Source organism: Cicer arietinum, chromosome 1 (assembly GCF_000331145.2).
Source record: "Cicer arietinum cultivar CDC Frontier isolate Library 1 chromosome 1, Cicar.CDCFrontier_v2.0, whole genome shotgun sequence".
NCBI lineage: Eukaryota > Viridiplantae > Streptophyta > Magnoliopsida > Fabales > Fabaceae > Cicer > Cicer arietinum.
Window position 1 is genome coordinate 10,686,169 of NC_021160.2, and position 18,461 is coordinate 10,704,629.

Genomic DNA, 18,461 nt, shown 5'->3' on the forward strand with positions numbered 1-18,461 from the left:
GTCATCCGTAGGAGGAGAGGGCTATCAACGAGATGTAAGCTCCCTAATTGATGCGTGCTGATGCGTTGCGGAATTAAGGGGAGAGGGTCATTCGTTAGATGGAGCTGCCCCTAAGGGAAAGACCACCCTTAGGAGGAGAGGGCTATCAATGAGATAAAGCCGCCTCTTGGTTCTAAAAATTTGTATTGTTATTTGTTTGATTTTTATAATGATTTTAAGGTTGTTCATTTTGATTTCGTTTCGTTATTCACTGGATTTTTAATATCTTTGTCAAGCGATTAAACAGTTATTCGTGCCTTTTGTGTTTCCCTTCTAATTGATGGTGGTTGTTGTCTCCTCACTAAGTCTTTGTGACTTACCCCTTTATGTTGCTTATTATTTTTCAGATTCGCAAGCAGCTGAGTAGGAATCTATTATTTGATTCAAGTCTCAACAAACTTCTTTTTTGGTAGGCCTCTTTGATCGAGGACCATTTTGTAACATTTGTTGAGTCTATGTAATTGCAGCTATTTTGGAGTCTAGAAAGTCTATTTAGTTTTTTTGAGAAGTGTATTAAGCAATTTGGTTATGTTATTTGAATTATGACTGGATTGAAAGCTGAACAGCGATTTTACAAAATTTGGGAATGTTGAAGTTACAGAGGATACTCTGTCGAAATTTCGAGAAAAAGCATATATATATTTTTAAACGGTTAAAAAGCGATTTAGTTGTTTAATTGTTAAGTTAATTGATAGGCTTGCCAGGCTAGGAGTATAGCTTGTGCGCCGGCCACGACATTAAATTTTTGGGTCGTGACAAATCTTTTACATTTCAAGTGTTAAGTTTGACATGCAGTTTCATTTGGATGTGAGCAAAATTGAAATGCCTTTGAGATGATAAAATTTCTTTAGATTTTCATTTTGAATATTTTCTACAACTTGGTATCTTCAAATGGAGTTGCTTCTATTAGGTTCACACAAAAAGAAATCATTAAAAACACAAGATAATGAATGATATTTTTGTGATGACAAATTCAAAATTAGCGTAATTCAGTAGATGTGAAATTTTTATTTTTCTGTATTTTGTATTTTATATTTTATATTTTTTACATGAACATTAAATTATGTGCATTTTTCTCCATACTTTATGATGATAATTTATTAGGCTAGGTTACTAATTAACTTGTATGCAGAACTATCTCCAAAGGCTTACATATTTCTCATGATATGGAATACAACAGCAATTTGATTGAATCAGATTCAAAATATGCATTAGATTTCATCATGGAGGCTCCTTCCTATCATTCATATGCATAGAATATTCACTTCATAAGGAAATTTGTGGATTTACCCTACAATATTAACATCCTGCATTATCTTAACCTTCTCCATGAGAGGTTCTTCAATGGTTTATAAGTTTAACAATATACTTTTTCAGTTCTTCACCATTGGAGTTTGCCATAGTAAAAAACAAGTTCTTCCATAAGCAATAGTCCAACAACTTGAATTATAAATATGTAAGATGAATTGTAGGACCATTTTGAGTTTTTATAAAATTCACCATTGAAATAAAAAATTGAAGGAATTGCTTTGATGTGTTGTGGCTCAATATGACTTTTCTCTTAGATTGGGTAATCACTACTTCCATATTATTTATTCATGTTGTAAAAGAGAAAGCAACAAACCAAGTAAAACTTACAATCAAATCTCTCATAAGAAGCTACTAGTAACTTTTGACAAATGCAAGTATGAATAATTTGCCTTCTTATTCCTTCTTCAATTTAGCAACTACATTTGAAACTTCCACCACTCAATGTATCATCAGGGAAGACTTTATTGTCACCAAAAATTTGTAACTTCATTTGTTACAAATTTGGTGACCTCCTCTTGATAGGAGGGTAATTCAAGAAAACAACTATAAGGAGACACATAAAACTAAAAGAGTTCTTTTTTTTTTTTTTTGAATTATCAATAAACTCAATAAATTAACCTATAATTACATGCTACAAATGCTTATCTACATATTTAGTTTCCACATGTACTATAGATTTTCCAGAAATGATAAGAATGCTAAACCGGCCGCCCAAACATCGTCGTCTAGCACGTCCTCTTGTGGAGAGTGACTTATGCCTCCGCGACATCGCACGAACAACATTCCCACCTGTTCAAATCCTCATTCATTGTCATATTCTACGGCGTAAATTTTAAGACTCGAAATAAAGCTAATACAAAAAAAAAAAGGATGAAAAAGATTAGAAACCTTTGTTAAGCGAGACATTGCCATGGCATCATGTCCTGCTCCACTCATTAATGTTGGCACTTCATCCTGAATGTCACCTTCCATTTTCTTGAGTGCAGAATAAGCTGCAGACTTCAGCTGTGAACTTAGTTCAGGATCACAAATCACAGCACCTGCATCATGCTGAGGTGAACACAGAAAAATCATTGGTTAATATACAATTCAAAAAGAGTTTCATGAAGATGCATTGTCGGTGAAAAATAGTTTTTCATGGACATCCACTGAAAACTCATGATATTGCCATGTAAACCCATTTTGTAATCGCAATTTAAAAATAACTGCAAAATGCTTTATTTTTCTTGGACTTTAATGTAAAATTAGTTTACACTAACAGTGTATGTCCCCTTTTCTCATTTAAAAAACAAACTCAAAAAACCAAAACAAGACACTAGGTAGACCCAAACATAAGGCAGGTCAAGCCCTTACTTTAGGCCCACCAACAAAAAACCTATTTACGATTACTATTTTATAATTAGCGGGCTTAGCACAGCGCAGTAAGTAGTGTCTTCTTTTTCCTTGTAGATTAGAGTTCGATCTTTGCTTGAACAAAAGCCACATTTATTTTTGTATGACTAATGATTTCTGTTACTCCCTCTCATGTATAAAAGCATCACCTCAAAGTTAGTTTCAAGCTTAAGAATATGTTGGGCCTGCCATAACCAGACAATACCTTGTGTTCAATAAGGCAGGAAACTGAGCGTTTGTCACATATCTGATAAATTCGATTTGATAAATCATAGATAACAGCCTCACGTCCAAGATCATCAATTGCTCGTATATCCACGGTATATGTAACCTGCAAAATATCATCACATCATCATCACGGGTTCCATATTAAGAAAACAAAAAACAGGTCAACAACATGTTTGGAAAATCATTGCTTGCCTGTCCGGGAATGACATTACTAGCACTTGGCCATGTTGATATTTCACCAACCGTGCAAACAAGTGAACTTGAGAGTGATTTTATTGACGAATCGCTGCAATGACCATCATAAGAAAGGTATTCTTCAGGATGTTTGCAGAGGCTTTCAATAAGTACAATTTGTTCAGCAGCAGCCACCATGGGATCTTGGCGCATTGACATTGGAACGGTTCCGGCATGACCTTGCGAGCCTCTAACCGTAACCTGCACAGTTGTTTTGTTGTAAGCCACTATGTACATATATATATTTATATATATATGCATGTATATATATGTGTTATTTTTTCATAAAACAATATGAAAGTATTGGGCTCTTAAAATGATAGTAGACAATTATACATACACAGTTGATTCAAGAAACTAAGTGCACTACGAAGCACTGACACAAACACGTACAAAGGACACAATGCTGACACATCAACACCAATAATAACTTGAAAAAGTGGAAGTAATTGAATGTAACTACTTATATCAGTGTTGGACACGAAACTTGTCAAACAACGGACACGCGATCTGAAATGTCAATGCTACATAGGTTAAGGCATATCACAACAATTCCATTGTTTACCTTCAACCGTGTCTGTCCAGCTATGCCTTTAACCACACCAAGTGGGAAACCAACTTGTTCTAGCACAGGACCCTGCTCAATGTGAAGCTGCAGCACAAAAAAAACATGTTAGTAAATTATCATTAGCTATGTTGGTGAAATTATTGAGCCAAAACAGAACAATAAATCAATAAGACAAACGCTTGTTATACCTCAACATAACCCCAAACAGATTTTGCATCATATTTGAGCTGCAAGAAACTTTCCTCCGTAGCTTCTATTGAGTTCTCTTTAAGAACCTCTTTTATCGTTACATTCCTGAAAGAGGTCTATAAATAAATATGTTGCTTATATGAAATTTTACAATAGCCATAACCAGAAATTTTTTAAGTTGATACCTTTTATCTGATATCTCCAATGTTGTAGCAGGTAAAATACCAGCTATAGCACCACTGCCTAAGAAAGTAGTTTGAAATCTCACACCCTCTTCCTCACAAAATGCAATCACCTGCAAGATTAGATTACATGAATAAGATGACACCAATAAAACAGTGACATAGTTCTGAACATTTCCTTGCACATTCTCTTTGAACTTTTTTATTAGTGCACATTACCTATACCATAATATAAAGGAAACTCTAAAAGTAACTACCAATTTTGATCGAACATTTTTCTTGTAATAGTTTATTTGACATCAGACCATAATCCATATTATTAAAAATATTGAAAACTATATATCAGTCAGTAACTTGACTCGATAACCTCAACAGGGCGCCTTAGCTTTTGCAGCTTTCCATGGACATGCATAACCTTTAAAGCCGATATTGCAGACACTATTCCTAGTGATCCATCAAATTTACCAGCATCAACAACAGTGTCCTAACCAAAATAAGCATCCATCAGAGTCAGTTATATGAGTCCTCAATAATGATGAAATTCAATGTTTTTAATAAGTTATTAAACGGAGTAACTTTGCTGAAAGTTACTATTAGAGTAACTTGGTCCCTTCTTACAATAAATTATTAGGAAAGGGTTCAGTTTCATTTATAAAGTAAATTGATGATATATTATATATGCCTCACCAAGTGAGATCCAACCAATAAAGCTTCGGTATTTGCATTTACGCCATCAACTCTACCATGTACATTTCCCATTTGGTCCACCCAGCTGGAAATAACATTTTCATCAGCCAAACTATAACAGAAACTATTTAAGAGTTAAAGACGTTAGAAAGCTAACGTTCTCAAACCAGCATCCTCCATCCATTTTTGAGTAAGATGAATTGCCCTCATCGATGCAGGACTTAAAAATGTCCTCTCTAGATAGTCATTAGCATCACTAACCTGTTCATTCATCCAACAGAAACATTAATCTCATAGAACAAACAATTTTATAGTACACCAGCCATTGGATGTGTAGGTAATAAATAACATACAACATTCACATTTTTATGGTACATTTAGACTTTTATGCAGAGTGTTGCATATCAACATTAACAAAAAGAGTGAAGAAAAACTTCAAAATGATAGGAACAGACTCTAATTACTGTAGGTAATCGAGAACATAAAGAGTGAAGAAAAAGAGCCTTTTATTATTTGGATTGCAGTGTTGCATATTAACATTGAACAAACCAAGTGATTCAGCTCAAGTAGTTAATAAGCTTCAATAAAATAGAATGATTCGGAGTGTCTAAGATTAAACCATGATTGAAGCAATCATTGGTCAGATTTTACTTACCTCTCAACTGAACTCCAGATTACCATGGCCTCCTCGAAACCGGAGGAGTATGACCAAAATAATATATATATTATCATTGAAGAAAAACTTCAAAATGATAGAGGAATTAGGTAATTAATTAGTGAAGCATTATCCTTGTGAGGATCAGTAACTTTCCAAGCATTATCTTGTTGCAATTGCAAACATGTAACAAATTCATCTAGACCATTTTAACCAGAGTAGAAATATTGATGAAAAATCATGATCAAAGTAAAGTTGAGTTAATGAAGTCAGGTACCATTCCAAGCTCAAGAAGTCTTGCCAGAGCCTCATCTCTTAGAATCTGCGGAAACAAATCACCCCTTTTTTCTAAATCTCCAGTTTCAATTCCTAATAATTTCAAGTAAGCATTTAGCACATCCATCAACAAAAACTAAAAAAAAGCTAATTTGTGCATCTGTATCTGGCTTACAAATTCCAAATAGAATTCAAACTCAGATTTCCAAGTCAAAATAGTATTAAATATTTAATCATCATTTCCAACACAAACATTTTACACTGAAGTACTAACAAGGCATGGTTTTAAATTGCGTCTGCAACCTCAATTGTAGTCACAATATTGCAGATTTTGAAATTTTTGCAACAACATCACAGTCACAATTTAGATAGCATGAACCGCATTTTTTCTGCAATAAAAAGGTTTGTAGCGTATCACCACAATTTAAAATCTTGCTAACAAGTGTTATGAATTGACCCATTCAACAAACAGTCTCAAGTAAACACAATAAACAAAAAAACCACAAATTATTTATTTATTTGTTAATGATGTTTCAACAGAATCTCCCATGTTTGATCAAGTGTCAAAGGAAGAAAAACAAGGGCCCACAAGAACATTTCATAAAAATAAAAATAAAAATAAAAAATGACCCTTTACATTTTTCTCATGTGGCTCAGAGAGTGAAAAAAAAAGAGATTCTTTTGCTAACATAATGAAAAAGAAACCGAATCCTTAAAAGGGAATCTTTGGAATCCATCAAAGAATCAAAAGAAATAATAATATTATGTTATTTGCATCTTCTTATTTTTTATTACTTTTTGATGATGTTAGTAAGAAAAAAGAAAAGAATCAGAAAAAGGGAATTACCAGAAAACAAAGAAGCAAATGAAGGAGTTGAGAGGAGATAGAAGAATAAGACAACGAAAGTGGAAGTCATAGAGAGAGAGAGAGGAATAAGAATCAGTAGTTCTTGTTCCAATCTCAATGGAAGAGAACCGAATGGAAGAATGAGGAAATATAGTAAGGAAGAGATTTGTGGTGGAGGTGGCGGCTGATGTTATGCAACGAGACTCGTGACATGCACGAGCAAATGTTGAAATGGGTGGGACCCACTAACTAGTGGTGCTGTGCTATTTGCTTTTCTCTTTGGAACTCTGCATGGAGTTCACCTTTTTCCTTTAACATCATAATTCCAGCTTTTTTATTTACCATTAACATAGGATGTCATTGGAACAAGACATTAGTCATGACACCAAATACATGAATTTTTAGTCATTTTGTATTTCATTTTAAGAAATCAGAGATATTTTAAATAGTTTTAGGTTAGGATTTTTTTTCTTCATAATTTTTAGGATCTCTTATACTTCCAATTCGCGACTACTTGTAAATCTTGTCATAATCATAACCACTAGATGACGATTACCTATTACAAAAGAAAATTGACACATGTCTTGCATAAGAAGGTACCACAACGGCCTTTTATTGATTCATGATGGTCATCACAAGAAGGTTCCATAAACCCTAAGATGAAACCCTATATAAATCAACATCCCTAGGTCATAAATGTACACACAAATTTTAATATTTATCTCATATTCTGACAAATTCTTATTTGATCATTAGAGTGTGTATAAGTAAATCCCCTTCTACAAAGAAAATCTACATTTTCATCTCTCCAAAGATACAAGCTACAAAAGATCAAACTCTTATATTTAGTAACTATGGTACTGAATAGTTATTTTGACTTTTTTAAAAAAATATTACTAATATTATTTTTTTAAAGTGGAAAGGTTTAAATTTTCATATGTGGTGGCTCAATTGGTAATGGGACTCTGTGGAGGCGGTACTCATCCCCCAAGTACTGAGCTCGAATCCCACGGAAGACAAAAACTGATATTTATCCCTCAGCGGACCATTACTGTTATCGGCGGTGCTACCTCATGATCTTCTCACCCCCCTAACCACCCAGTGGAAATAGTTGGAAGCAGTATTTATCCTCCAGATATCGGGCTCGAATCCCACAGAAGAAAAAAACTTGCTATATTTATAACTTCTTTATTTTTTTGTTGCAGTATTTCAATAGGTTACTACGCATGTTAATAATAAACAAACAAAATAACATAATATTTATAACTTCACACTTTAAAAAGAAACTTTTTTATTTTGTTGTTGTTGTATTTCAATAGTAAAATATATAAGAAAAGGAAAATGACTACAAAATAATTTCTTTTAAAGAATTATTGAATATGTTTTTAGTTATTACAATACTTTTTGGGTTGAATGTACTTTTGATATTTCTATTTTGCTTAAATTAGCTTTAAGTCTTCTTATTTCTAAAACCGAGTTTGGTCTCAATTTTTATAGTGTATAACTCTCGTTAATGATGTAACGTTGAAGTTGCATTGTTGAATTAGATGAAAATGAATTACGATGGTTTGAGCTAATAGGGAAAAGACAAACATTGGATTGCCATGTTGTGGGCTTAATCCCTCCTAGTGCCATTTTCTAAGTGATCAATGAACTATAATGTATTTTCTACCTTTATTTCATACACCATCCTTTGATCCTAAATTTATTCCATAAAAAAACAATGGATAAAAAGGAGGTTACATCATCCTCTTAATTCAATATCATTACTATTAATCTATAAATGTTTTACTAATTAAATAAATTATTTAATATTTAGAAATATTAACAAAATATGGAACATGAATCCTAAAATACAATTCTCAAATTCTTCAAGCTGGTGATCTCCATTGTCAAAAACACACACTATATGCAATCATTCAAGCTCATCATCACCAACCTTCATTTCTCTCACCCAGCTCTCAAGGATGTTATTATCACCAACCAATTTAACTATATTTTTAATTCACCCTTTTCACTTGCTCCTTCTCAACCACCACCCATATCAAGTCCTACTAGCTTCGCTTGGAGATGATGTGTGATAAATCAATTGAAAGATTTGAGAATAGTAATGTTAGGGTTCATGATTATATTACTGTAAAATAAAAAGTTTCATAACCATATTTAGTAAACCATTTTTAACATTTGTGAAATTGTAAATATAATAAATATTATATTCTTTTTTTAAACATAAAACAATATATTAAAAAAATATTCTTAGTACAAGGAGGACAAAGAATTAAAAATACAAGAGTTTGTTATACAAATTACACAATCCAAACAACATCTCACCACATCTAGACAAAAACACTATCTATAAAGTACTACATCTCAAACACATTCGAAGGTGAGAACACTAAGAATGAAAATTATATACAAAACTAATATCATTAGCTCTAAACCACATCCAAGAAATCAATTGCAAACTCTCAACTACTAAAAAAATATTACACTTATCGTGATTAAAAATAAACCAATTACGAGATTTCTACATGTACCACCCAAGTCAACCAAATGACGTCAATTTTAGTTTGGATGCCTCGTCCACTATGATCAAGACCGAAAACATGAACTGCATGAGCTTGAACATCTTTATGTAACACACAACACAACCCACCACACAAAACTTTGAATCAATATGATTTGCTCCTTCTAAGCAAACTGTCTTTTGTAAATCCATTTATTCCACACAAAAGAATATAGTGGATACACCTCGATGTGTGTTGATCTTGATAAAAAGTTGCACACCTCCATCACAACGTAAGTGCCAATAGTTACACTTCCACATGTCAATAGTATTCCCCTGAAAAACTACATTATCCAACAACAAAACACATTTCTCACCAACTGATTTTCCCACTCAAACAATTCCCTGCACCACCCCATCATCCTCATCACACATATTTGCCACCATAATATTTTTAACAGATGTCAAATGATACAGTCTTCTAAATATATCATGCAATATACCTCCCTCTACCCATAGGTCCTCCCAAAACAATGTTTCATCTCCATTCCCCACAACTTTTCTAACAGTATCCACAAACCATCTATTGTAATCCTTATTTCTCGCCCCTCTAACATAGAAAATATAATCTACCACCACATTGAATTCCTATAAGAACCACCACACATTAAATCAGAAACCCTCATTCGCATTCCTCCCCCACCAACATAATTTATCTAACATAGCTAAATTAAAGGATTTTAAATTGTGCACTCCTAACTCACATTTCTCTCAACTCTGACACGCCATATCTCATTTAACCTAGTGAATCTTCCTCGCTTCCTCAGTCTCACCCCATAAAGAGATTTAAAAAGAGATTCAATTTTAGAAATGATACCTAAATGATTGACTTGATATCATGCACATTCACCCTATAGATAGATTATGACAATAGAGACAATACAACATTAATGAGAACAAGAAGACCCCTATAGATAGATTACGTTTTCTCCACCCAAACACTTGGGCACAAATAATATCAACCATATGCTTCTCAAAGTGTGTATTGCATTGATACTTAAATTAAATCACATTGGCATTTTCTGAGTTAGTTGAAGCCTTTAAGTGTGAGGAGCTCATTTCACCCAAATTGTTGAAGGATTTTTTATTTTATTATATATATATATTAATTTTTTAATACAAAAATAGAATGGAGAAAAATCCAATCCAACCCCTATAACTTACTCAATAGTTGGTTTTTGTCTGGTTTTCAGGTTCTTCAATTGGTCTTATTGCAATGCGGTTTTGGTGTTCAATTGGACTAGAAAAAGACCCCAATCCCGATTCAACCAATTGGTCCACTCCAATTTTAATTATTCTCGTAAACACTATGATATCCCAGATTTTTGTTGGGTATGATATCAACATCAAATCATTTAATATCATACCACTTTTTTATATTTAATTACTTAAATTTTAAATTAATTTTATCTATCATATCAATTTTCTATATCGTAATCTTCTCTTTGATAAAGTTATACAATTAATTTTATAATTAATTTATAATTATATTTTAACAGTTCATTACAATAATCATATACATATTTATAAAAATTATTATAAAAATAACTAACATTCGTTTATTTATAAAGACAAAAATAGAATATAGGAGAAAATCGAAAAACAAAATCACTTAGGAAACATCAAGGCCTTGAACTTTAACTATATTTTAAGCCTTGTTGATTGATACTACTAGTATTTCTATAATCACACACGAGTAGATCGGTTTAGCCACGATAGTTTATTTAAATTTAATTTTTTTTCTTCTATAAATTCACTTGAAATTCACACATATAATACAACAACTAGATTTTAAATTAAATTTAAATAAAAATATTTAATTTAATAATATTAACATTTATTTATTAAAATAAATGTTGTAAACCATTCAAATATTTAATAACTTTAGATTATATTTTGTTTTACCCGATTTTGTAATCTAGTGCCAGATAGTGCAAGCCTGCTCAGTGCATGATCACGGGCAGGCCCTCATCTTTGTATCATACCGATATGTTACGTATACAAAAGACAAAAATAATGATAATATATTTTCATGTCTTTTATCTCAAAATAATTATTATATTTATAAAAATAATTTATTTTAAAAAATATTACTTTAAATTTTTTTATTTGTTTAATTTACTTTAAAAAAAATTGGAATCTATCAATAATTTTTTTTTAATAAAATCACTATATTTTTCTTTTTTATTTATTGTCTTGGTGAATTGTAACACTTATTTTAAGAGAGGAAATAATTTTTTTTTTTTTTTAAAAAAAGCAGGGGCCTGGGAGAATCTAATATGGGCCCTACTAGGATAAGCGTGATTGCTGAGTTGCTGTCCAAAATTGTAAGGGGAGTTTCTCTCCGGCTCAAGAAGCTCTTAAAATTAATTTCTTTTTAATATTTGCTCTCTTTTGTATTAATCGATTTGGATGAGATTTGACTAAATTAAATAAAATATTTCTTCTAAAAGTTTTATAAATTTTATATTTTTAAAAGTTCCAATCCGTACAATGTCAATATCATTCAATACCATGTCATCTCTAAGATTAATAATTCAAAATCAACAACTCTACTATATTATTATCCGACAAGACATCATATGCTAGACACAAAATTAAAATAAGAGTGAGCCACCAAAAGAAGAGAAACACATGCTAAGTATAAACGGAAATAAAAAATAATATGTTGATAGTGTTTAGATTGTGTCAAAATTAGTCGATCCGACATAAAGATCATGAAAATTTTGATTAAAAATTAAAGTCTGATTATATTTTGTAAAATATATGCATAGATTGGTCAATATATACACAGTATGAATTGGTCATTTCTAAAATACAAAATTCATGAAAATATTTAAAAACAATTAGCCAATCTATACATGAGTAAATTCAAAAACAGGGAGAATTTTTGAAAATATATAAATAGAAGGAGAAGCATTCAAATTCCAATTATCGACCTAGAGCATGGACCATATTTATAAACCCATCATAAAAATAAAAACTAAGGAAAGCTACATTTTTTTTAAAACGAATATGTGCTCAAAAGTATATTTTCAGATGAAAAAATTATATTTTTATTTTGGATAAAAAAAATTATATCTAAACAATATAATATTGTAAGATTTTCTTTTTTACAAGTTTGACATCTGTCATTTAATAAAGAGAGACGTTATTCAAGATTAATCTTTCTAAGATTGTAATAAACAAAAGATTATTTATTTAATTTATTAATTAAAAAGTAGTAGTCACCTATATTAAGAATAGTCCATTTCACTTTACTTGAGAGTTTATCTTGATTTAAACTGTTTGAATAATTCAAATAACAAATACAAATATGATTAAATTGAATATAATCATTTGGATTTGAACTAAGATTTACAATTGTGTGTAAGTTTCTTTTCTCTTTCATATAGACTAAAAATAAATAAATTCATGAATTTTTAATTAAAGAGAGTTTCTCAATATAAATGACTATTAATTTTTTTAATTAAAAGCTAATAAATTAAATAAATAATTTTTATTTATTATTATTTTAGGATTCGTTTGGGGTGGTTGTGACTTATGAATTTTTTATTTTAAAAGTAATCTTTTACTATCACTCCGACAACAACCACCACCATCTTCGAATACTACATCTGACCACTACTGCCACCACCAAACCATCCACCACCAATCACCATATTCGACCACCCAACTCCCACCTCATCCTCAACCACGACCATTGTCGACCACCCACCACTGACCATCATACTCTGGCCATAACAATTGCACTCCGACCACTACCTTCGTTATCAACCATCTCTTTTGACCGTTGGAGCCATCTTTGACCACAAATCATCACTAAATAGCTATCTTTCACAACTATCACTATTATTAAAATTATTATAATTAAATAAAAAATTAATTGCAATTTTAGTCTCTCTATTTTTATCGATTCATAGAATTGATCTTCCTATTTTAAAAGTCGTCAGTAATGATTTTAAAACTAAAAAAATGATGATATGACATATTTAAAATGATTTGACATACGATTTCATAATATAGAACTATATAGATTTATTAATTATTCATATGTCATTAATTATAGCATGTCACGTTATTTAAAAGATTATTTGAAATTGAAAGTTAAGTTTTTAGAAGATCTTATTGTGATTTCATAGGTGTTAATCATCGTATCACATGTCATATTATTTAAAATATATCACATCGCCATTTTTTAGTTAAAAAATCATAATGAAAGACCAAAACTGTCAGATTTTAAAATAGGGAGATCAATTTTGTAAATTGGTAAAAATAGGAGAATTAAATCTTAAATAAATTATAATTTTTTCATATTTGAATATAATTTTTTTATGTTTTTAGTTTTAATTATTTTTGTGTCAATTATTTTTGATGAATTCATAATGAAACAGAGTATACAGAAAAAAAATTTGCTTCAAATAAAATAAAATAAAAACTAAAATTCAACTCATAATTAAAATTCAAAATTGGGGTCGGAAGGACGGATGGCGGCAGCGGCGGTGCGCGCGCGTGTGTGGTGGTCAATATTGCTTGTGTTCTCCCTCCTTCACAAAATTGGGGTGTCCCTTGGGGCCCTTCCCAAGTTCATTATCTCCACCTTATATATCCTACTAGTGTGTGGTATCCCTCCAATGTGGGACTTCTCAATTTTTTCAATTCACAACAACACTAGCTCTCATAAATGTCATCATTATTTCTAATAAAACTTTCATTAAAAACATCATCATTTCCAACAATCCCCCACTTGAATTTAAAAAATAGGTTTTTGAATAGCGTCAGACGCTTTTATAAGATTGTGCATAAACAAAGGTGTCTCTTGACTTGAACCTTCGCATAACAAGTAAGATTCAGATTCAACAAGAGTGACTCGTAGTCTTGAACTCTATCTCTGACATCAAACCCACACACAACCTTTTCATTAGGTGTATTCTCAAAAGCTCGTGCATTTAGGGCCATGCACGTGTATCCCAGTCTAGTGAACGCTCTAGGAATTCTGCCTCGAAATTCCATAGGAAGCGCCCCCCACTTCCACATTCACGTAGGTGAGTCTATCAAGAGTACTCCTGTAGCTAAGTACTCCACTCCACATAGAGTATAGATCTCGTTAAGAGTTTCTATTATCTCATCCTTTTATCGCTTCAGGAATCATGCTTCTCATATAAACATATCATGTTCATCTCATATCACTATGACTTGTTATTACCCATTGAACCTAATTCTTGGGATCTTCAGTCTTTTAGGTCGGGTTACCATCATAAGTGACTCATTGATCTATAGGCAATAGTCCCATCCTTTTGGATGTATTTTGGACTTTCTCTCTAGCTAATCCTTTCGTCAAAGGATCAGCTAAATTCTCATCAGTGCGTACATGATCCACAATAATAGCTCATTTAGAAAGTAATTCTCTAACTGTGTTGTGCTTACGACGTATTTGTCGTCTCTTACCGTTGTAATAACGATTCTCAACTTTTGCAATAGCTGCGGTACTATCGCAGTGGATCAACACAGCTGGTAGCGGCTTTTCCCACAAAGGGATCTCTGCTAGCAAACATCTCAACCAACTTGCTTCTTCACTAGCAGTAGCTAGTTCTATCATTTCAGACTCCATAGTGGACTGAGCCAATATCATCTGTTTCTTCGACTTCCATGATACAGCACCACCGACTATACTAAAAACATAGCCACTGGTTGCTTTGGAGTCATCTGATAAGGTGTTCCAATCAACATCACTTTATCCTTCAAGGACAGCAGGAAATCTTCGATAATGTAATCTGAGACTCGTTGTCCTTTTAAGGTATCTCATGACTCTTTTGATAACGTGCCAATGCTCCATACTAGATCTACTAGTAAACCTGCACAATAATCCAACGACATAGGCAATGTAGGGTCTAGTACTGTCAGTGGCATACTTGAGGCTGCCAATGATGCTCGCATATTCATTTTGTCTAACACCTTCACCAGAGTTCTTGAAAAATTTTACACTCGGATCATATGGTGTGCAAGCAGGTTTACAGTCAAAGTAATTATATTTCTTTAGGATCTTTTCAACGTAGTGAGATTGATCCAAAGAAATTCCCTTTTCTGACCTAGTAATCTTGATGCCAAGGATTACATTCGCTTCTCCGAGGTCTTTCATATCAAAGTTGTTACTTAACAATGATTTTAGGTTATTTACATCATGAATGTTTGAACCAAATATAAGTAAGTCGTCTACGTAGAGACATATGATAGAGCAAGTGTCATTTTCATACTTGTAATAAATGCATTTGTCACTTTCATTCACTTTAAACTCATTCGACATAATCAAGTTGTCAAATTTTTCATGCCATTGTTTAGGAGCTTGTTTAAGACCATACCGAGATTTATCTAATTTACAGATCTTGTCTTCTTGTCCATGAATTGCAAAACCTTCAAGTTGTTCCATATAAATTTCTTTTTCCAGGTCACCATTTAAAAAGGTTGTTTTAACATCCATTTGATGTATCACCAGGTTATGAATAGCCGCAAGAGATATAAGCACCCTTATGGATGTTAGTCTAGTGACTGGTGAGAAAATTTCGAAGAAGTCTATATTTTCTCTTTGTCTAAAACCTTTGGCTACAAGGCGTGCCTTGTATTTATCAACGCATCCATCAGGTTTTAGTTTCTTTTTCAAGATCTATTTACAACCTATTGGTTTGCAACCAGGAGGCAAGTCCACCAAATGCCAGGTCTTGTTAGATTCTAGGGAGTCCATTTCATCGTTTATAGCTTATTGCCATAGATCTGCATCCAACGATGACAAAACTTCTTTAAGATTCGGATGATCCTCTTCTAAATTATAGGCCATGTATTATGGTCCATAATCTTTAGCAACTCTTACTCTTTTACTTCTTCGAGTTTCTGTTATGTCTTGTTTGTTGCTTTCAATGCTTGTTGTCACAGGAACTTGACTAGGTTCACTGCCCCCACTATTTCTTGATTTGAAAGGGAATTTTTTTTTCATAGAAGTCAACATCATTTGATTCTATGATTACTTTCGCGTTTAGGTCATAAAACCTATACGCTTTGCTGTTTACTGCATACCCAATGAATGCACATTCATAGGCTCTACTAGTGAGTTTAATTCGCTTGAGATCGGGGATTCTGGCATAAGCCAGACAACCCCATGTTCGAAGATAAGACAAGTTGGGCTGTCTATTCTTCATTATCTCATAAGGAGATGTTTTGCTTTTAGAATTAGGAACTTTATTCAAAACGTAGCAAACAGTCAAAATAATTTCCCCCCACCAGTGAGACGCATCACTAGAATTAAGCATAATAGCTACAACTAATTTAGTAAGATTTCTATTCTTTCTTTCAGCTTTACCATTCATTTTAGGTGAATATGGTGCAGTTGTTTCATGTACAATTCCTTTGGTTTTATAAAACTCATTAAACAAGCTGGAATCATACTCTATTCCTCTTTCACTACGAAACCTCTTAATATTTTTGCTAAATTGATTTTCTATCTCAGTCACAAATATTTTAAACATGTCAAGCGCTTCACTTTTATTTTTCATGAGATATACGTAAGTAAAGTCAGAACAATCGTCAATAAAAGTGATGAAATAACGTTTTCCATTTCTGGTTAGCGTTTCGTCAAATTCACATATGTCAGAGTTTATTAATTCTAGAGGTTCAGATTCTCTAACTATTGATTTATGGGATTTCTTAGTTATTTTGGCTTGACTGCAAAAATCGCATTTTTTAAAATCTTTAATAGATAATTTTGGAATCAAGCCTAAATTACTTACGTTTGAAATCACATGTTTATTCATATTACAGAGTCTAGCATGCCAAATATTAAAATCACACAACATGTAAGCAGAAGGAGACATCTTATTCATCTTTAATTTAAACATGCCATCAGTGGCGTACCCTTTCCCAACAAAGATGCCATTTTTAGAAATGGTGTACAAATCTGCCCATATAGACTGAGTAAACCCTGCCTTATTGAGAAGAAATCCTGAGACCATATTCTTTCTTATTTCTGGAGTGTGCATGACATCCTTCAGAATTAAGGTATTTCTAGAGGTGAATATTAGTTCCACATCTCCAATTCCAACAACATTAGTGGTGTGAGAATCTCCCAACAACACTTTCATATCTTTAGCAGCAGTGTATGTTTTAAACATAGCACGATCATAACAGACATGGCGTGAGGCGCCAGTGTCTATCCACCATCCATCTGATCCACCAACAAGGTTGATCTCAGTTACCATTGCAACAAATTGCTCTTCAGTCAAGTTGGCTTGATTTACAGCGTCTGGCTTGTTCCTACACTTGTGTGCCATATGACCCTCTTTCCCACAATAGAAACAGAGAAATGGGAGAAGGTCATTTCTAGGAGGTGGTGGCTGCCTAACAATTGGGACCCTTTGAGGGTTCCCATTCTTGTTGTTGTTCTTTGAAGTGCGATTATGATTCTTCAGTTGTTTGCCGTTTGGCTTCAGACTTGCTCCAATGAACTTCTTTTTCTTGTTATTTGCCACAAGAAGAATTTCATCTTTCTGGTCTTGCTTCCGAGATTCCTCCTCAATTCTAAGGCGGGTTATCAGACTTTCTAGAGAAAATTCTTTATTTTTATGTCTAAGAGAATTTTTAAAATCTTTCCAAGCAGGGGGCAGTTTGTCAATAATAACAGCAATCTGAAACTGTTCATTCAGGGACATACCTTCAGAGATGATCTCGTGAGCTATTTTCTGGATTTCATGAGACTGAGCTTCCACTGATATGTCATCTGTCATCTGATATTTGAGGTAGCGGCTAACAACATACTTTTTGGCTCCAGCTTTCTCAGTATCATATTTCTTCTTTAGAGCATCCCAAACCTGTTTAGTAGTATTGCTGTCGGAACTGTAGTAATCATACAGATCATCAACAAGTCCATTAAGAATATAATTCTTACATAAGTAATCATCATGTTCCCATTGGGTTAATTCAACAGCTATTTTATCCTTTGCAGATTGTTCACCTTCTTCTGGTACAACAGGAATGTCATCCTTCAAAACGTTGGCAAGCTTTTTCGTGGTTAGAAAAAACAACATCTTTTGTTGCCATCGTTTGAAGTGACTTCCCTCAAACTGAAACGGTTTGTTGTAGTCAAAAGCAGAAGAACCTGACCCAGTAATTTCGTCGGCAGACATGGCAGTTCGAAAACGTCTTAAAATTGTTGTTTTTGAAATTCGAAAAACCTTTGAAAACAATTTATGCCACCGAAACTATTACAGGGTTGAGTCGCGGACAAGGTCGCTCTCTTTAAG

The 18,461-nt window shown here is 32.7% G+C and overlaps 1 protein-coding gene across 2 annotated transcripts; it reads right to left on the reverse strand.

Annotated features, from left to right (window-relative positions):
- Positions 1 to 1,725: 1,725 nt before the first annotated feature.
- Positions 1,726 to 6,788, reverse strand: LOC101509449 (allantoate deiminase 2). Of its 2 annotated transcripts, none has more exons than XM_004487850.4 (12): positions 6,609 to 6,788; positions 5,763 to 5,854; positions 4,988 to 5,091; positions 4,831 to 4,915; positions 4,511 to 4,627; positions 4,147 to 4,256; positions 3,961 to 4,066; positions 3,770 to 3,856; positions 3,163 to 3,405; positions 2,948 to 3,073; positions 2,239 to 2,400; positions 1,726 to 2,139 (listed from the first exon to the last, which is right to left on the reverse strand). In XM_004487850.4, exons 1-12 carry the CDS (start codon positions 6,676 to 6,678, stop codon positions 2,020 to 2,022), a joined length of 1,422 nt encoding a protein of 473 aa, XP_004487907.1. In that variant the 5' UTR covers positions 6,679 to 6,788; the 3' UTR covers positions 1,726 to 2,019. The 2 variants fall into 2 exon arrangements, with proteins under 2 accessions (XP_004487907.1, XP_004487909.1); XM_004487852.4 differs by having other exon boundaries at positions 5,763 to 5,807; positions 6,609 to 6,749.
- Positions 6,789 to 18,461: the final 11,673 nt, after the last annotated feature.